The following is a 21,494-nucleotide window of genomic DNA, read 5'->3' as shown; positions in this document are numbered from 1 at the left end:
TTCGTTTTTTTGTCCTTTCGACTGTCAGTCAACTGCAACGAAAATAGAAATAGAGATTGAAATTGCCGATTGCCGATTGTCCATTTGGTGATGGGAGAAAAAGGACAATTTGTTCGCTTTTGTCGCCTAATTGGCTTAATGTTTTCATCGAGGGACGCGACTCGTTCTCTGCATTATGAATGAGCTGACTAAATGGCCGACAAATTAGCTAAAAGAACACAGTTAGTGTTGACAACAAGTGTTATTGAAGTTATCGATGTTTATCGCTTAGAAAGTTTCCATTAGGGGACAACGCATTCGACTCGCTTTCTCTCTCTTTCTAATTATGAATGAGCTGACTAAATGTTCGACCATTTGTTGGTACAATAATTAGCTGAAAGAACTCACCTAGTGATGACAGCTCCTGTTATCGAGGTTATCGAAATTTATCTAAGTTTATCGTTGATACAGTTTTCAATGAGGGAAACGGACTTAACTCGAGTCTCCTGATATTGGTTTATGAAACAGCTGACTAAATGTTATCGGAGTTATCGAAATTTATCGATTATACAGTATTCATTGAAATTACATTCATTGATATTGATTGATTATACACTTTTCATTGCTATTTAATTATTAATGAGCTGACTAAATGTGCAACGACATGCAGCTATAACTAAGTGATTATAGCTTTTAATGTTATCGAAACTATCGAAGTGTAACGCTGGGAGGGACAGCGCATTGGACTCTCTCTCTTTCTCTGTCTTGCTCTCTCTCCCTCTCTCTCTCCATATTGCATTATGAATGAGCTGCCATAACAATTTTTTGTTTGAACTCAGTTAGTGATGACATCTTGTTGTGTTATCGAAGTTATCGAAGTATATCGTTGACACAGTTTTCGCTGCGTTTCCTATGCAAATCTAGTTTACGTGTCTTGCATATTAAGTATACGCCACGTTTATTAAAACATCAAACATCACTTGGCAGCAGCTTTTGTCGAGTATCTCTTCTGTTTTCTCTACTTTTCTGAGTTCACTTCAAAAAATATTGGCTTAAATGTCTTACCGATTCGTGCACGCCCCACAGAACAATGCGAACAATAGTAATAAATAATTTATAAGTGCGCATTTGCCACATTAATCACGAGCCGACGCTGCCGCCTGGAAAAGCGAAAGCTGCGAAAAGAGCTAACGGGAAAATCCCTTGGCAAAAAGTTTTCCACCCACTCCTCGGTGTCCCCTCCTCCCCCTCTCTGGTCGAGGGGCGACGCATATTAATTTCGGCACAAGCCCCGGAGGGTATTCTCAAACCCTTCCCCTCACCACCCCTCGCCCCTTTTCGTTGGGGAGGCGCTGGCGAAGCGTACAAATTGCCATCACTTGCGTTCAATTTTAGACTTTTCCAAGCAAATGCACAGACGCGATTAAAACGCTGACGAATGGCGACGTTCTCGTAGGCAACAGGTGGTGGGGGGAGGGGAGCTGAGGGGGAAGGCTGTCCGAAAATGTCAAGGGCCAGAAGGACATTGAAACTGAACGTACGTCTGGACAAGGACAAGTTCCCAAAAAAAGAAGAAAAAAAATGTGCTGGGCCAACAAACCATTTTGCCATTTGGCTATTTGCATATACAGCAACAACAACAACAATAAGAGTGACAGGGACAACAACAAAAACCAGAATTGGTCCAATTTTGGACGCGTCGCCGTTGTTTGGCATTTTAAAGCCCGACAACTCGGAGGCTGAAGCCCGTGAGGGAATATGGCGCATTATCGCATTTGCATATGACCGGAAAGGTTATGTATGTGTGTGTGTGCTTGTGTATTTGTGGCAGCAACTTGACCTTTTTCGTCATGTGCCTAGAGGCAAAACTTATTCAGCACACACATGCCAACAAAATCCCTCAGCACATGCAACATTTTAATAGGAAATTGAAATTAAAAGCAGCATGAATTATGTAAAGATTTCACATAAAATTTCACTAGTTGAGTTGAAATATTGAATATTTGCCATTTTCGATTTAACTATCCACCCCAAAAGTATGCAACATATTAAACTAATTTTGCAGGCAACTGTTCTCACTTCTCACTTCATTTTATAAGCTAGGTTTCCCACCAAAAATTGTTCCTACTCATTTATACTATACTCCGCTTAAAAGTATGCAACACATTTTAACAAAGCGCTCTTGCTATTTGCTGTGCTCTTTGTATAGCCCCAAAAGTATGCAGCACATTTGCGTTCTATTATTTTGTAAATTGCTGAACAAACATTGAAACGCAAATCGCATTAACTGTTATTTTTGTTGGCAATTAATTGCACTGCAAATGCGTTCAAGTGCACAAACAAACAACAAACAACGCCCCAAGTTTAAAGTAAAGCAAGCGAGTGCGACGACTCGTAGCATGCAAATGCTTTGCAACAGATAACATATGGGCGTGGCACAAACGGCATACAAAATGAATATCAATGAACTGCAAGAGCGAAAGAAAACAATAAAATGCAAAAAAAAAACTTAACGTAACGAAACGAAAAAACGACGTAGCAACATACAAAGAATATGCACTGATGCGATACAGGATGAGGGTTGGTTGGGGGGAGGGAAAGAGAGGCATTTGTGAAAACTGGGACAACGCTCGCAGCAGTTAAATAAATGATATCCCAGCGCTTGTCTCTTGTACCATGTGTATCCGTATCTGTATATCTGTGTTTTCGTATGTGTGTGCTTGTATTTGTATTTGTGCTGCTCAGAAACTCATTAACTTTTGCTAAATGAGCACGGAAATAACAACAGCCCCGGAAGAACAAAAGCTGCAATGTTGTTGTTGTTGTTGCTGCTGTTAAATCTGATATGATCAGCATTAGAACCAGAACGGGATGAGTATGAGAACGCAATTTGACACACAGCGTTTAACATCCTCGATAGTATAGTGGTTAGTATCCCCGCCTGTCACGCGGGAGACCGGGGTTCAATTCCCCGTCGGGGAGAATGTTAGATTCACTTTTTTTTAATTTTCTAAATATCACTAGATTGTTTTTAGGCTCTTTTCACATTATATTCCACTTTCTTGATTCTAATTTATATTTTGGGTAAATTCATTAGAGTAATCGGAATGTTTGCCTAGTTTCATATGCTGGGAAATTCTTTTGTTCTGAGTCATATTTGTAAAGCAGGCCAGTTGAATGTTGAATTTTGTTTGTGCGGGGTGAGAATTCGAACTGCTTTGTTACAAGAAGGCAGTTTGGCCAACCAATTTCAACATCCTCGATAGTATAGTGGTTAGTATCCCCGCCTGTCACGCGGGAGACCGGGGTTCAATTCCCCGTCGGGGAGAGATGTTGAAATCTTTTCTTTTTTTTACTTTTTTACAATTTTTAAATTTGTATTTATTTTAAAAGTTTCTAAATTTGTAATTGCATTTCATAAATATTATATAAATATAAAATAATTTATTTAATCAACAAGTAAAATATTTAATTTGATACTCTGTAATAGCATAGGAAAACATTTTTGCTGGAAAATAAAATTTTGAAATACAATTAATGCTAGAAATAACGCTTTTAAATATTTAACACTTGAATAGCAAATTAAAATAAAAAAAAATTATTTAAATTCAATTAAAAATTTAAAAAATGTGATTGAACATCTCTCCCCGACGGGGAATTGAACCCCGGTCTCCCGCGTGACAGGCGGGGATACTAACCACTATACTATCGAGGATGTTGTTCACTGGGCAGCCAAATAGCCAATTTGTTTCCGGGCACTAAGATCATTATGAGGCGCATAAGTAGCCGACACAGAAAGATTCCCAAAGTCATATTTAGATAATAATTAAGCGTAATTTTTCCTCAACATTTGCTTTAAAGTTTCCGCTTTTTTTGCTTTAGACATTATTGCGGGTGTTGTTGTTTTTGAGCTCGTTAAGAGTAAAATACAGCTAATTTATTTGAGCCAACTTAAATTGGCTTAAGCGAATGACCAGAGGAAAACAAATGGCGCGTTATCTGCAAAACCAGAGAAAAAGAGAGAGATACGATGTAAAGCGAGTGCTAAGAACAAACAACAGTATGTGAGGGCGTGGATGAGGGAAGGAGAAGGGGAAGGGGGAAGTACTGTCAGTTTCATTAAAAACAATGAAATCAGCTAAGAGCCGAGAGTTTAAACGAGCGGCTAACTGCGCCGAGTAAAAGCATAAAAAGAATACAGAAACACACACACACACACACACACACATAGAGAGTGACCGCTGTTTGCTGGTGGAAAAAAGCCAAATGCGGCTGCTGTAAAATATCAACTGGAAAACAAAGTCTAAACACAATAAACAAAATGGCGGAAAAAACACAAACAAAAGCATCGAAATGAAAATGCGGCACAAAGTGCAAAGGACAAAAACAAGCACAGCTTGTGACCCTTTTTACGGACAATGCACGAATGTACCTCCCCCTCCCTCTCTCTTTCTCTCTTCTATCCTTTTTTTTAATGTATTTTTTTTTTTGTATTTTTAATTTGAAGCAAAAACATTAACAAGAACAATTAGCTCTTGAAATGAGCACAGCTAAGGACAATAGAATAAGAACAGAACACAAACAATTGCATTAGAAAAGTTGAACTTGGGTAGAAAGCTTATGAAATACTAAGTAAAACAATAGCAAACGGGACCTTGACTATAAGAAAACACACAAAAGATCAGTAAGAACTGAAGTAATTATCATTAGAAATTGCCCATTTTATAATTGCTGCATTTAATAATCAAATCGATGGTGAGAAATCAGGTCAAGAAGGTCATAAAGTGTTTGGTTCGCTCTAATTATGATCTAGAGCATATTAACTATTATTTTGATGCTATCTATAGTTGTAGTTCAGCTATTATGTTCGAGTATCCTTTGTAACTTTGGGGCTAATTACATTCGGTTCGTAAACTTTCATGGGCTTTGAGGGCGATGGCAAACATTTGTTACAGTAACCAGAGGCAACAGAGGAGAGGAGAGGAGTTTGGGTCTTCATGATTCATAGACGCATTCTCCACAAACAAAACGAAACACAGCACAGCACAGATGAGCATTCAAAAAGGACATTCAAGAGTGAAGAGTTGGGAGAAGCCTGAAGTCTGAAGTCTGTGAGAAAGGAACGCTTTGAGCAATGGCTCTGGTCGCTTTACATATGTCGAAGAAATGGGTATTAAAAGCGTAAGCTGTAAAGCAAACAGTAGCCAAGGGAAATGTGGTAAAGGAGGGGGGAAGTAGGAGATGGATTAACAAGCTCGCCTCTGTCTGGTTGTGTGTGTCCTGCGTGTGTGCAGGAAGGAAGGACGCACGGAAGGAAGCAACACGCAGCAGCAGCCAGGCTCAAGAAACGTGTCTTCTCTCTCTCTCTCTCTGTGTGTTGCCGTGGCAGCTCCTTGCCCCGCATTGTTTCAACAGGATGTGCGTTCAAGTGTGTGTCAAAGTGTGTGTACTCCCGTGTGTGTGTGTGCGGGTGTGTGTCAAAGTATGTGTGAGTGTGTTTATGGCAACCCGCTTGTAATTTATAGTATGTTTAGGCAGGCGACACAGCAGGCAACTCAGCTTTGCTCTGCTCTGCTCTGCTTTATGTTTGTCTTGCCTCATATTTTTATACCCTGCAAACACGTAACTTAAAGCACAACTCAAGTTGGGGAGTATTAGCTGTTAAATAAGGTGAAGTATGAAACTTCTTCTTTAAAGTATTTCAAGCTAAACGCAAGATATTGTTGAATTCTTAAAGTAAACTTTTAGTAACCACTTTCTATGCTTTCTCTTAAGCAAAGTGTCTTGGCTTTATTCACTCACTTTTTTGTGCCTTTTCATTAATTTCTTCTTTTCAAATTTGGTCTTTATCCTGAACGATCTTTCTTTGGTACTCTTCTAGACACTCGAACCACTTTCTTCGTCTTTAGAAATTTGTCTTTACTTGGCTCTTGTTATGTGGTAGAATATTTCTTACATATTGTTTTTATAATTTTCTATACCTAGACTTAACTCTCTGATATACATACATTTCTATATCTCTTTTCTAATATTTAGTCTTTGACTTAGCGGACCTTTTGGTACGCTTTTATTAAGGCAAACTTTTCATATTCGAAAAGCAGTTCAATAGAAAACTATACTAGAAATTTGATCTACTTTAAAGACACTCTTTTGTGCTCTATTATTGAAATTCTTCTTTATAATTTGGCTTCTACTTTTAAAGTTCTTTCAATAGTACTCTTCTACATATTGGAAAGTTCACTTTAAAAACCACTTTGAATGCCTTATCTTAAGCAAACTGTCTTGACTGGATTGTTATGCTTGATGTTATGCTGCAGTATTTCTAATTTATTTATTTATAGTGTTTTCTATAATATTTCATTGTTTTAGCGGCACTATTGGTGCACTTATATTAAGCTAAAGTCTTCATTATCTAATATTCTTTATAAAAATCTACATTTTATAATATGAGGTAATATTCTTAGTGACCCCTTTATTGCTCCTTTATAAGGGCGAAATCTTCATATTCGTAAAGCAGTGTAGTAATAATAATTTAGCCTATTTTAGAGACAATCTTCAGTACCCTTTTATTCAAAGTCTTTAGAATTATTTTTAAAATTTTCTCTTAAAATTTAGTCTATTTTAACAGACACTATGCAACTCTTTTCTTTTAGACATACGAAAGTTCTCGTTTAAGACCCTTTTGCACATTCGAAAGCCATCTTTAAACATCTTCTTTTAAGACACATTCGATAGACATAGATTCCTCATTTATTGAAGCAAAGTGAGTTCACTTTCAACAGCATTGTTTCAACCTCAGAACCTCTTCCTTCCATTCATTCATTCATTCAAGTACAGGGTATCTTCGAGTGCTTCACACTTGAATCCTGCATTGTCCGCTTGCTAACACTAAACTTTAGTACACAGCAACAATGCGGCAAGAACTCTCTGAAACCAATTCAGGCAGCTGAGACAGCAGCTTCACCTGCTTCGCTTCCTCCGTGTGTTATCCTGCTTGTGGCATATGAATTATGTTAGATCTCCCTCCCAAAAAAAAGAAGAGAGAGAAAAAAGCGAAAAAAGAAACAACACATCAGAAACTCAGAGTTGAAATAGCAATAACAAAGGATAAATGGACTGATGTTCGAGCTAAAAGGATTTCGAATGTCTCACGATTCATGTGCTTGCTCAGCTAATTGGCAGTGGCAATGAGTGCTAGATAAACAGAATACAAAGCAGTAAAGAAGAGAAGACGACTAACGACTCTTCTCTCAACTGATGATTGACGCATCAATTTGGGTCAATTTCGAAATGTCTAAAGAGAGAAGAGTGAGTGAGAAGAGGGAAAGCAAAGTGAATGCCAAGAATTTTGCAATTGAATCAGGTCAGTTTAGCGAAAAAGTTTCGCTCAGTCTCATTATGCGACAGCTTAAAAGTATACAAAATTGAATAGATAAACATAAACGATATGAAATATGTTTTAGCACAACTTTTGTTGTGCCATCTTGTGCTTATCGCATTAATCTAAGCGTTTTGTAAGCTGCTCCTTGAAAATCATCTAACACAATAACCTTCAGCATGTCAACTGATTGAGATGACAGACACAGCAAAGTTTTCGGGTCAGTCAACCCAAGCTTGAGGGCAAGAATAACAAAAGAGAGGTTAACTTAATATCGAAGCAAAAAGGCTCAAGGAAAAACATCAATATCGATGACGATGGGAATAGAAGAAGAGAAGAGAAGAGAAGAAGGCGAAACTATGTTATGAAAGAAACTAATTCATAATTTATGAAATGCGCAGCTGGAAAACACAAAAACACGAGTCAGACAGGCGCCGCAGTCAAAGTCAAAGTAGAAGTCGTAGTCGAAGTCGGAGCATTCACTTTGCAGCGCCGCAATGTATGCTACAAATTTCGTGTGTGGTCTCGCTGTGTATGTGTGCGTGTGTGTGTATTGCCGAAATTGAGCTAGAGAAGGGTGGCTTTTAAAAGGGAACAGCAGAGAAATGAAACACAGCCGCAACTGTCGCGTAAACAAGTTGCTCAACTTTTAATGTTGCACATTATTCGTTGCCTCTCAAGAGGCAAGCCAAAAGAGTGTGTAGAAGAGAGAGGAGAGAGGAGAAGGGGAGTCAAGTGGATGCTGTTGCCGTTGAGTGTGGCACAACATTCTGAGGGTTGTTGCGCTGCGACTTAACCTTAATGAGCATCAAACTGTGCGCCATAAACCAGTTGATGCTCCCATAGAGAAAGGTACAACAACAGCGCAAAAGTGTTGCCTTTTTCTTCTCTTTTTTTTGGGGATAAGGGAGAAAAGAAGAAGAACAGCGTGCAGGGTTGAGCTCCACAATTTAGCGAGCCTAATGATAAACAAACACAATGATTTCAAAATAAATGAGTGGCATAAGCTCTGTTCGGTGTAAGTGGAGTCATTTGTTTATGGGACCGCAGACAGGGATGCTACGGGAATATTGCAGGGTTGCAGAACTGTGGCAGGGTTGCCACACCATATCATTTGTCTATGCGGGATTTGCGGTCGTTGTCGCTGTCTATGGCCATAACTTTAGCTACTTAGCGTATTAGATGAGCGCTTTAAACGCGCTTACATAGTTAGGATTTGACAGTGTTTTAAAACCGTTTAAGCACAAAGTATAAAATACCATTTATAGTAAAAGTTTGTTAAGGAAAAGAAGAAATGAAATATATACGAATTACTTAAACTAAAACATTGTTAAATAAAATACAAAATGAAATAGTGTTTGCTTTAATGAAAGTATATAACCAATTGAAAGTAACATTTCGACTAAAAGAATCCCCAAGTTAGTAAAGCACTTCAGCAGTTTAAAGCCATGAAGTGTTTTAATTTATGGGAGCAAAACTAAGTTTCAATATTTCATCATTAAATGGCAAAATGTAAAAAATGAGTAGGAAAAAAAAGCAATAAAATATAATATAATATAACAAAATATTTTCTTATTCTTATAAAACGATTTTTGGTCCTAAAACGATTTTCTTATTATTAATAAGATAAGAAAATTTTCTTTAAATCAAGTTGTCTTTTCTAACATTAAAATTTTCATGTTCCTGACGCACTTTTGAGACCAAAATTCTTAGTACTAATTCTTGATTTTAGAACTTTTGTTGTTTTCTGTGTTGAAAGGAAATGAATCCATGAAATGAATGCACAAAATACTTCAATTATGCATTATCCATAACTTCGGATTTATTCCATAACTGAAAAACTGCAAGTTTTGCCAACTAGAAAAAGATTAAATTGGGGGGCAATAAATAAATGCGATATCTTAATTTCTTCACTCTAGCTTAACTCTGAATGTCTCTCTGCCATCCATCAAATCGATAAAAAGCAACGCAGTTATTATTGTTTTGTTGTTGGCCAATTGAAGCAAATGGCATCCGAAAATAAAGTGAATCGAGAAAATCCATTTTCATTGCTTAAGCTAGAAAACATTGGGCATTAGCTTGAAAATCTGAAGCGATTTGTTTTATGCTCGACAACGGCAAGAAGCCAAGACATTAACTTTTAATTTGATCATTTCTAAGCAACGAACGTCGAAGAAGTAGCTATAGAGGGAGATGGAGATATAGATAGCAAGAGAGACAGCTGCAGTTGAGACGCAATTTTGTTCGTTTTTGGTTTGGAAAATTGTCGCAAAAAGTGGAACAGATTTTCGCACACACACACAGAGAAAAAGCCAACAGCTGATAATTGTGGTGCGCCAATAAAAAACAAATTAAGCTAATTGCAAAATTTGCAAAATCCCCCCATAACGAGCCAACGAAGAACAATAAGCCAAAAGAAAGTTCTGTTCTATGGGGGAAGGCCAAGGCATAAGTCGGTAATTATGCGGCAACCGAAGACATGTTGCCAAAAAGTTGCGACCACGCCACAAAATTCTCCCTCTACTCTCTCCCAACTTTGTTGGCAGCTGCTGCAGCGCTTTGATAATTCCATTTTGGGCCAAGTTGGCTGCACATTTTTATCGCTGCCAAAGTGAAATGTAATTAGAGCCAAAAAAAAAACTAAAAAAAATGATAACACCCAATACCGAAATTGGCCTTGCGACCCAGAAACAAGCCGACGAACTGGACTCAAGCCAATCTCCGACTCTTCAAATATATTTTTGTGTATACTTAAGGCATGCGAAATGAAAATTTAGGCCATCGTAATTAATATCGAAGCACACGAGTTTATTTGCGATTAATTAGAGAAGGCCTTAGCCTGAATTCCAAGGCGAAGCCTAAAACAAACTGGATCAAGGCGACATGATGCAATCATTAAATCCTTAAACAAATTGTGCCAGACTGAAAGGAAAAGAGTCTCCGACTGCAGCTTAGATTCTGACATATGATGAAGGATGCAGGCCTAAATTTTGACAAGGATTCATAGCCACAAGGACAATAAAACTCTGGCAGAGCAAAAACTTGCATCAACTCAAATCGAGACAAAAAGAAAAGCAAACAAAGCTCAAAGAAACATGCAAAAACAGTCTGGGAAGTTAAATTGAAAAGCGACGCATGATAGTTCAATAGCAAGTAGACTTGGCAAATATTTTAAATAAATAGAAATGGAAATAGTTAGATGAGAAAAAGTGCTATAGAGTGTTTAGAAGAGGAAATAGTGATATGAAAAAAGTACTTTATCATTTTACTTTAGAAAGATTTTGGAAAAGTTCTTCAGTAAAAGAAAAAAATGAATTCAAATGAAAATCAAGACTGAATATTAGTTATTTTTTATTTAAGGAAAGTCCGAAGAGCTGCAGTATATTAGATACTTTTTATATATTTTTAAGAAATGTAAACTGTTTTTAATTTCCAGTCTGACCTTTTGAATTTCGTATTAATTCACAGACCGTTTTCAAATATCGTTTTTTTAATTCACTTTAATTGCTTCGCAATAAATTTGCTGTTGAGTTTTTAAATAAGTCGATCTTAATATGGAATGAACCCAACTCAAGTGAATAATATTCGCGAGTTTATTTAGATGTAATTTTAAAGCCATAATATGCTGGTGTCTCTTCAGCTTAATGTTGTCGTTGAGCAGCCCATCAATTAGTCACTGCCTCGCCACCGCACCGCCCCGCCCCGCCCTTAAGTGTGCCGACTGCGAATGAAGTAATTTGCAGTACATTGAGCTGCCTTCGCTTCCTCTCTTTGCCCCTCAATGTTGCCTCTTGGTATCTGCCACCTGCTTTGCCATTTAAAATGGATATTGTGCTGAAGTGTGTGTGAGGGGAGGAGGAGGGAGGGAAGGACTAAGGTTGCACTTGTGCCAGACGAATGTGTGTGTGTGTGTGTACATAATTATTCCTAAACGAGCTATTTAACTAACGGCTTTACACTCGACACACACGCAGGTCCCGTAATTAAAGTGGCATAAAGCAACCCCTCGACTCCACCCCCTCCCCTCTCTCTCTCTGACTTGCACAACGACAAAAACCTGTCCGAAAAATATGTTTACATAAAATATTTAAAACGCGAGCGCGGCGAGTTACAAGCCCCAAAAACACGGCCAAAGCATATCCTGGGCCTAACCTTTTGGCGTTGCTTGCTCCGGTTCTCAGTTCTCCGTTCTCCGTTCCATGTTCAGGTTTTAGTTTTTGGTTCGTGGTTCGTGGTTCGGGGTTTTTATACCCGTTCAGCAAAGGGAGTAAAGAGGTATTATGACGTACTGACAACAGAAAATGCTTATAAGAAGGAGAAAACAAAAATATGTATATAGTATATTTTGTACTCTATGGTATAATGTGAATGTTTTGGTATATTGTTATACTATGTAAAATACTTTAAACTTTATGGTATAAATTGAATGTTTTGGTATATTGGTAGACTATGTGGTATATGTTGTTCTCTATGGTATAATTTGAATGTTGTGCTATACTGTTATACCGAATATTTTGAACTTAATGGTATAATTTGAATGTTGTGGTATATTGTTATACTAAATATGTATCTCTATATATATTTTGGTATTTTCTCTATATATTAATTCAGTATATGTTCATGATAATGGTTTACAGTTATACCAAATATACCTCTTGGTACATTTTAGTATTTTCTCTCCATATAAATTTGGTATATTTTCTCTATAAAATCATTTTTGAATCTTTGTCGGGTATCTCACAGTCGAGCACACTCAACGGCACCTTTCTCACATATTTTTTGGTCGGTTGGTGGCGCGAACGTTGCGGCATGTGGCATGTAATAAAGTTACGCGTGCTTAAACACTCGCCTGACTGTCATTGAAAATGAGTGTAATTTATGTATTAGTTTGCCTTGTGTATGTGTGTGTGTCTGTGCTGCATGTTAGAACATGCAAAAATATGCAAATTGCCGCAGTCAACGCGATGAACCTTCGTTTCGTTTCGTGTTGCGCCTTCTTCGATGCCAGTCGACAGTTTAAAGAGCCTTTTCCGCTCTTGCTATCCATTCTCGTTATCGATTAACATGCTTTAAGGGTTTATCGAACTTGCAGCAGACTCAAACACAGACAAAAGTCGGTCAAATATTTGCACAAAACCTAGTCAAAGTGACTTTCATGTATAGAGAAGAAGGAAAAAGGGTGAAAAGGAAGGGAAGGGAAGTGTGCATAATTTTTGCACGCTAGATTGTCATTTAAAATGAGTTAAGCGCTGCAATTGCTGCAATGCGGACAAGGTGGCAACGCCGCCAGCCTGCAGCTGCTCCTCCTTTTGCTCGTGCTCCTCCTCCTCGTGCTCCTCCTCTTGCTTGTGCTCCTCCTCGTACTGCTTCTTCTTCTGCTGCTGCTGGTCGCCCAGGTAATGAGCAAACAATAAAAGCAAACGGCGCTGCACGAAACAATGGCGACAAGTAAAAGAAAAAAGCAACAACAACAACGTCAACGAGGACACGCCAACGACAACAAGAAGAAAAACCAATTAGATCCAAACTGAAAAGCTGCACGTGGGCAGCAGACAGAGATAGCGCAGCAAAGAGAGTGATAGAGAGAGGGAGACAGCGAGAGAGAGTTGCACAACTTTTCGTGTTCTGTCGATGTTGTGACAAGCGACAGCGACAAGCGCCCCAACTATGACATTGCCAGCGAAACTTTGGCAGCACAGTGCAAAGAGAGAAACAGAGTGGGAGAGAGAGAGGGATAGGGAGAGCTGAAGAGTGGGGTAGTTGTGTTTATTGTGCGCCTCGTTAGCTGGCAACAACAACAGCAACAACGGCAGCAACAATGGCAACTTGGGCCGCGATGTAAATTGCATTTCCATTGTTAATTACCTGCGATTCATAAATTTTGCATTGCCCTTTGACCTCAACGAGCTCAACGAGTTGGCCCCAGCGGCAAGGGTTGCCATTGGCCTTTGACACGCACGTCAGCCAGGGTTGTCAGGGTTGTCGCCTGCCGCAAGACAGCAATTGAGCATGCACAACATTGCAATTATTGCATAAATCTACTAGCTGGAATGTTAAATCACATTTCTGATTCGGCCTCACATTAAGTGATTGCAACATATTTCTATCTTGATGTTGATGAAATTTTATCACATTATAGTAAATAATAACGTCAATATTCACGACATATTACGACACGAAATTTTAAGAAAATAGATACATAAATAATAAATTCTCAGCAAAAAGTCCTGATATAATAGATATCAACATTCCTTTTTTTTATTTATTTTTTAACTTCTCAAAATTTTACTTCTGTAACTAGCTAAATATTTTGAAACAGTTTTTAAGTTTCCAACATACATGATTGCGATATATTTCTATCTTGATGTTGATGAAATTTTATCATAATATATTAAATAATTAAGTGAATATTTATGACATATTTCTATATTGATTTTAAAGAAATTTAAATACATTAAGAATAGTTAAATCACTAGAAACGGTTCTTGCATATTCAACATTAATTGTTCCAATATGTTACATATTCAACAATAATGTTTCCATACAATGTTTACGAAATATTATCCCAATATATTGAAATCAACATAAATTTTATTGTATTTCTTCTTGACTTCCCAAAATTTTACTTCAGTAACTAGCTAAATATTTTGAAAAAGTTCTTACAATTTCAACAGAAATATTTACGACATATTTCTTTTGTATTCTCTAGAAAACTTCTTATGTTTTCAACATAAATATTCACAACATATTTCTATCCCGAATTTCCCTGTGTATTCCCACAATTGTAATTAGTCAAATCTCTATAAAAAATTCTTACATTTTCAAGATGATTTCCATTTCGAAATGAATTCATGAGATTTGAGTTGGGGCATTGTTATGGCTCGTTTCATAATTTCATTTGTGAAATTTGCATATTCTGACCATTTTCAAGAACGACGAAAAAAGTTTAATGACTAAACTTAAAGTTCTAAGCATAGCTTAAAGCAAGTGACGTCTCTCCCTTTCTCTCTCTCTAACTTGCTTTGTGAGCCGCCTTTCCCTTTGCGCATATTTAGCAAATGTTTTTATTGGCCGTTAGCTTCACCTGGCCCATGTTAGGGAGGGGGCCCTCACACACACAGATTGCGCCATGATAGAAAATTAGCATTCGTTATTTATCACCACCACACGAATGGGAAAATTCTATAGAAAATGCCGCGGGCGGCAAAGTTGGGGCCGCTTTTACTTTTACTTTTACTTTTCACTCACCGCGTGACTTTTACAGCCTCTTAATTTAAACAGTCGCTGTTGCATTAAGGTGGGGGCCGGATCTCGGGTGCGTTATGGCCACCTTGGGGGGGCGGAGAGGGAGTGGCAAAATTAATTTGTAGCAGACGACATTTTTAATGTGACTCGCTGTCGCTTTGCATTTTGGATTTGAGAGTTGGCGTTTTTAGTTTCCTCTTTCTGTTGCGTTATGACGCGCGTTCTTGTCACGTAATTCAAATTTTATATTCACTTTCGAGTACGTCTCATTCCACCCTTGCCACTCCCGCCCCCTGCTGTGTACACGTGCAAAGCTGCGTGCGTGAGAATTGCGCTGTTGTAAATTTTATCGATTGCCGCACACAGATTTCCCACGCCCACAATCACCACAATCCAGCCATGCTTCCACCTGTGTGTGTGTGTGTGGAATGTGTGTACACGCGAAAATTAACATGAAATTATAATGCACGCATCAAATTCAAATTCATGTAAGCTTTTCATAATTATGCAATTTTCACAGTTTTGCATAAATTGTCGGACAGTTTGCGGCATTTATGTGTCCAAATCCACGCTCTGATCCAATGTGGCTTAGCGCCCTTCTCTATCTCCTGTCAGTATTTCACATTTGTGGGGCCTTTTTAACAATTTCTGATATGTTTATCCTAATGGAAAATTGTTTGATTATCCGATAATAGTCGCGAGAAAAGAAAAGGTAATGAATATTATTGTTGCTCTACTGCAGCAACAGCTTGTCTGCAAGTTTGATAAGATTAAAATTAGATTTGATAATGCAAATCTACATATTATTTGTTATTTTGGTTTTGTTCTTCACACTTAGAATTCTACTTTTTTCACAGTCTTATCGTAAATTATCTATTTCGCCACCAGGCATACAACATCCTCGATAGTATAGTGGTTAGTATCCCCGCCTGTCACGCGGGAGACCGGGGTTCAATTCCCCGTCGGGGAGAGATGTTCAAATCTTCTTTTTTTTACTTTTTTAATTTAATATTAACATTTTTAATTGGATTTTGAATAGATTATGAAAATTTTAAAAGCTTGGCATGCATTTTGGCACAAAATTATACTTAATTATGCAGAAAAGTGTGCTTTACCGAACTGTAAAACCAATATTAGCATAGCCAATTAGAATACTAGATTATATGCAATTAATAAATATTTATAAAAACTAAATACTCATAAAATGGAAATTTAAAAATTAAAAAAAAGTGAACAAAAAAAAAGTGTTTGCACATCTCTCCCCGACGGGGAATTGAACCCCGGTCTCCCGCGTGACAGGCGGGGATACTAACCACTATACTATCGAGGATGTTGATCATCGGGGTGAAAAATACCAAACTTCTATACGCTTCTAATACGTTTTGCACATTAGAGAGAATGTTTCTAGTATGATAATAAGCAACGTTTTGTTTTGTATTTAACAACGTTGATAAATTAAAAAGATAATTTATTGTCAAAGTTTTCTTTTATTTTTCTCTCTTCTCTGTTGCTTTCGCCTCTCTGAGTGTGAGTAATTACACAAATTTTATAGAATAGGCAGGGGGATTTGAAATTACTTTTGATGGTTAGCAATGACAGCAAATGTCTAACGACTGACTGCGCACGAAAAACCAAAACGAAAACGATATCCAAAAATGTGTGTATAGAATGTGTATAGAATGCTGCAAGATTTGTTTATTGTACATCTGCTTGCTTACATCTGTCGTTGTCGCTGTCGCTGTCTCTGTCTATGTCATTTGCCGTCACTCTCCCTCTCTGTCTTCGAGTTTTAGATGCAGCGATAATGCTGTGTACTTGGCTTGCTCTCGAACTTTTGCCCAAAAACGCCCTGCAGGCACACAGAGCGCACAAAGCCAACAACAGAAATCGATTCTGTCATTGAGCCGCTGGGCTCGCAATGAGCTCCATTGGACACTGACTGTGACTCGACGATGTACATAGTAGTAGGTGAGCAGGGCAAGGGTGGGGTTGGGCGTGGTTGCTGTTGTTTCGGGCCAAAGGCAAAGCCATTTCCGGCCAGACAATAAGCGGCCAACGTTGCCAGCTTGCTTGGCATTTCCGGCCTCGCGATCTACTTGCTACTTGCTACTGCCTGCTGACTGTTGTTGCTGTTGCTGTGTTTCGTTTTTTTTTCCTTCTTTCTTTCTTTCTTTTTTTTTTTTGATATTTCTTTGGCTCGTGGAATTGAAGTTTGACAATGCCAAAGCCAAAGCCAACAGCAGTTGAGACAGCCAAGTAAAAAAGTTGAGGCTGAAAAAAACTCATTTATCTTATGTCTGGGCTGAGGGCGGCAACCAAAACGAGAAACGAGAGGCGAGAGACTGTTCACTGTTCCCTGTTGGCCGCAGGGCAATTCAATGTCGCCGGAGACATGTCAAAAGTTTCGCTTTTGTTATTATTGTTGCTGTTGTTGCTCTGGCTGTTGTGTTTGTCGTTTAACTTAATTAAATTTGCGCACAAATTTCTCATTTTCTCATCTTTCGTAGGCCGCACAACGGTGCGTATGTGCAACAAATTGATTAAAATTTTATTGTTTTTATTCGCTCGACACGTAAAAAAAAACAGCAAATGTGCTCAGCAATAAGTAATTTCAGTCTTTTGCATATTTTAGTTACACACAAATTGCCCTTAAAAACAAGTTTCTTGACACGCAAAAAAGCAAAAAAACAAAAAAAAAAACGCGTACGAAAAACGAAAATTGTTTATTGGATTGCAAATGCGATACAAAAAGTGCGCATAAAAAAACATCATTTACAGTTAATAAAATGCGATGCATAATTGACATTTATTAGCCAATATAACGATGGCGTTTAGATTATGCATAAATAATTTAAGCAGCAATTTGTTTGTGCCATAAAATGGAAATGGAAACGTAGCTTTATTTATTGCGTTTTCAATTAAGCGAAACAAATTTGCTGTTAAGATGAGATTAAATGGAGATGAGTAAAGATGAATCTTATGAATCTTGATAAGCACTTTAAGTAGAGCTAACAATGATTTTGGAATCATACTTCTGTTTTAAGATAATTGAACGAACGTAAACCAAATGTTAAATCGTAAAACAGAATTTTCGATTTTGATTACAATAATAACTATAGTCTTTATGATTTCTGAAAGATTTAGAATTTATTTAAGATATTCCTTTTGTATGGAGTAAAACTACTTCTTACCTCACGAGTTAGTAGCTTTGGCTAATAATCTGGTATATTTCGTACCATATGGTATATTTTCAATGTCCTATATCAATATGTCAAATATAGATTTTGGTATTAATTTGATATATTTAAATAATAATACCACATTATATGGTATATTTAGAACGTAGTAATATACCAATATACCAAATATATATTTTACTATATGTTGGTATTTTTGTGGTATATTATTTTGGCAATCTTAAAGAATAATACTGCATACTATGGTATGTTTTGAACGCAGTACTATATCAATATACCAAATATAGATTTTGGTATTTTTTGCGAAATTTTGATTTGGTATATTCAAAGAATTTTATCACTCTCTAGGAAATATTTTGATTGTAGTACTATATAAATATACCAAATATAGATTTTGGTATTTTTTCGGATTTTTGATTTGGTATATTCAAAGAATATTACCACACACTAGGATATATTTTGAATGTGGTACTATATCAATATACCAAATATAGATTTTTCTAGGTTTTGGCATTTTTGCGGTATAATAATTCTGTATATTTAAAGAATAATACCACACTGTAACGGGTATTTCACAGTTGAGCACACTCGATTGCAGCTTTCTTACTATTTTAGTGTCGCACGTCACAATCTATATTTAATATATATTTGACGTGTTGCTTGTTTACATTTAAGCTTAAGTTGTTTAACTATTCACGGTACTTATTAAAAACTTCTCTTTTTGTTTCTTTCTCTGCTTACAGACAACGAACTATACTCAGGCACTGTAGCCGATTTCAGTGGCAGTGATCCGATTATCTATCGTGAGCCTCTCCAGACGGAACAATATGATAGCCTCAGTCTCAATGGTAAGTTGTTGCTGAAGAAGTTCTCTCCATCCATTATTCCTTCCTTTTACAGCTTGTAGTGAAGCACTTCTGGTAATTGAAAATGTCAGAGCTCTGTTATGATTATTGTTGTGCTGTTCGTAGAGAGTCTGTTCTGTCTGTTCTCTCTCTATGTGTGTGTGGTTTCTATATATTAGTTGGAAATGCCTTGACTGCGAATTGAATTAAGTCTGATTGTGTTGTGCTGTTTCTCTCCGAGTGTGTCGGTGTGTCCTGCAATCAGGACGTGGACGATGATGCCGTATTGCGTGTGAGAGGTGAGGTGAGGTGAGGTGAGGCAAAGTGCGGTTGCCTTTTGCATATTTCAAGTGCTCGCCGCGTTGCCTCGATTTTCATATGGCAGACGTCCATTAACTGAATAGACATGACAGCTTCGACTGCTTGTCCGATCCGATGCCAGCCAGTCCTTTGCTATTCTCCCGTCCCAATCCACTTCCCCATCCCTGTCTGTCTCTTCGTTACGCGCTTCCTGAATACTTTATGAAGAAGCCTTGCGACGTGTCGCGTGTACCGGGAAATTAAGAACTTTAAAGCCAGCCAAATCAAAGAAAATGTCTCTGGAGTCTTTCGTGATTAAACTTCACACTTTCATTTAAATTCATTTAAATTTCAAATGCGCGATGCGTGCGTAAATTTGTTTATCGAATCTCGCATATCGTTCGCAGATTAGATTACCGAAAGTTGGAACTTTATAGTTACGATGGCGCATAATATGTTAATCCTGAAATCTATAACTCAACTTTATGGCTCATGTTTGAATCGTAAACTGGCATTCGATATGCTTGGCTTGTTATCGATTGTCTTGTCATCGGCACGAGTTGCTCATAAATCTATCCCAATTCCCAACAAAAAAAATAACAAACAAAAACCGAAACGTGTCTATAAAATGTTTACAGCCAACGAGAACTATAAATGCGATTTATGACTAAACTTTTTTAACAATTTACACATTTGTCTTTTTTCGTTTCTCTAGCGCCAAATTTTGTGAGCTCATTTACGCAGGGAGATTTCGTGTATTTCTTCTTTCGGGAAACGGCGGTGGAATTCATCAACTGCGGCAAGGTGAGTGTTGGAATCAATCGATATCAAATCGAACTCTCTCTCTCTCTCGCTCGCTCGCTCTTTTGAATATGTAAAATATAAAACCAAAACCAATTTCTACACACAACAAATGCATGTGGTTATAATTGGACAAGAGCGAGCGAGCGAAAGAGAGGGGGAAAGAGAGGGAAAGGAGGAAAGCCGCTCTAATGCCGCCATATTGGGCAGCCATTTTGCCTGTGTTTGCGTTGCGTTCGTGCGCACACTTCCGGCTTTGGCTTTGGCTTTGGTCCGTCGCCAAATACAGTTATCGGTTTTGGATTTTGCCGGCTATTTGTTTATGGGCCGAAAAGGGGGAAACCCGGCCAACAACGACCAACGACCAACGACCACATCAATGGATATTCCACCCACCTCCTGCTGCGCATTAATATTTATCTTTTATGCTATTTCAGGCGATTTATTCGCGCGTCGCACGCGTCTGCAAATGGGATAAAGGCGGCCCGCATCGTTTCCGCAATCGCTGGACCTCGTTCCTCAAGTCTCGCCTGAATTGCTCCATACCGGGCGACTATCCGTTCTACTTTAATGAGATACGTAAGTGGCCTTGATTTGCTGTGTATATACCTTACCTTTTATATATACTACATTTTATTTTCTCCCTCTTATAGAATCGGCAAGCAATCTCGTCGAGGGACAGTACGGCTCCATGAGCTCCAAATTGATTTACGGCGTTTTTAATACGCCAACAAATTCAATTCCCGGCTCAGCGGTTTGTGCTTTCGCCTTGCAGGTGAGTGCACAATTACGATTTACCTTCTTCGTCTTCCACTCAGCGGGTCATCATCTTAAACTCAACTTTCTGTCTTCCCATTTTGTAATCTACAGGACATTGCCGACACATTCGAGGGACAGTTCAAGGAGCAAAGCGGCATCAATTCCAACTGGCTGCCAGTGAATAACGCCAAGGTGAGTAACGACTACGTTTCTACTTCAAACTCATATGTGGTTACGGTTAATGCTCAACACTTGAGCGAGGAAGAGGGTGAAGGAGGAGGGGACTAAGAACAACACTTGAACGCAGCTGTGCCACAATTTATGGCCACACGAATTTGTTCCGGCCTTGGCCGGAATGAAAGAACTTTTCTTTTGCCAAAAATTTGCATTTGAATTACGAATGCCAACACATCCAAACACTCAAACACCAAAAAACCGAAAACCGAACCGAACACTGAATGCTCTCAACGGCAGTTAGCGACGTCTGTGAGTTGATTGCTGTCTGGATGAGTGTTGCACATGTTGCCAGCGATTTGCTTTCTGCTTTTCCGTTTTGTGGCCAACTACTTGACGGGGCAAAAGCCAAATTAGAAATTGAATATCATTCTGGCCAACCAAAAAAAATAATACAATTGTTCTTATACACACAACACAAGACGAACACCAAAAAGAATGCATAAAACTTTTAATATCACACTTAAACTGCACTCGAGCCAAGCTGTTTGAATGCCATTTGAATGAAACTTCAACTCAAAAGGAAAGAGATTTTAAAGCAACGAGTACATTTAAAAATACATTTGAGCTTCTTAAAGAGTTGCGATTTGAGTTGAGGAAACTTTAAATGAATTGCTGTTCAAGTGAAATGTTAGAGAGGGAATGATGAATGAATGAATGAGAAGTGTTATAAGAAAGGGGAATAGAATAGACTACAAATTAATATGAAAATCTTGTTAGGTTAATGCAAATTATGTGTACACTCATCAGGATTTA

At 38.0% G+C, this 21,494-nt stretch overlaps 1 protein-coding gene and 5 non-coding genes across 6 annotated transcripts in view; 4 read left to right on the top strand and 2 right to left on the bottom strand.

Moving 5' to 3' along the window:
- The window catches only part of LOC133850452 (semaphorin-1A), a 178,049-nt gene that overhangs the window by 135,538 nt on the left and 21,017 nt on the right, over positions 1-21,494 (top strand). Inside the window, 5 exon segments of the mRNA XM_062286557.1 lie at positions 18,543-18,647; positions 19,660-19,748; positions 20,183-20,324; positions 20,399-20,520; positions 20,616-20,696. Of these exon segments, the coding sequence (XP_062142541.1) occupies positions 18,543-18,647; positions 19,660-19,748; positions 20,183-20,324; positions 20,399-20,520; positions 20,616-20,696 (539 nt within the window).
- Trnad-guc (transfer RNA aspartic acid (anticodon GUC)) lies at positions 2,890-2,961 on the top strand. The gene has a single exon. It is a non-coding gene; the product is annotated as a tRNA-Asp (tRNA).
- Positions 3,236-3,307, top strand: Trnad-guc (transfer RNA aspartic acid (anticodon GUC)). The gene has a single exon. It is a non-coding gene; the product is annotated as a tRNA-Asp (tRNA).
- Trnad-guc (transfer RNA aspartic acid (anticodon GUC)) lies at positions 3,623-3,694 on the bottom strand. The gene has a single exon. It is a non-coding gene; the product is annotated as a tRNA-Asp (tRNA).
- Trnad-guc (transfer RNA aspartic acid (anticodon GUC)) lies at positions 15,501-15,572 on the top strand. The gene has a single exon. It is a non-coding gene; the product is annotated as a tRNA-Asp (tRNA).
- Positions 15,861-15,932, bottom strand: Trnad-guc (transfer RNA aspartic acid (anticodon GUC)). Its single transcript has one exon. It is a non-coding gene; the product is annotated as a tRNA-Asp (tRNA).

The sequence above is a fragment of the Drosophila sulfurigaster genome, chromosome 2L (genome assembly GCF_023558435.1).
Source record: "Drosophila sulfurigaster albostrigata strain 15112-1811.04 chromosome 2L, ASM2355843v2, whole genome shotgun sequence".
NCBI classification, from domain to species: domain Eukaryota; kingdom Metazoa; phylum Arthropoda; class Insecta; order Diptera; family Drosophilidae; genus Drosophila; species Drosophila sulfurigaster.
Note: the sequence above shows the minus strand (reverse complement) of the source record. Positions and strands in the feature narration are given on the sequence as shown.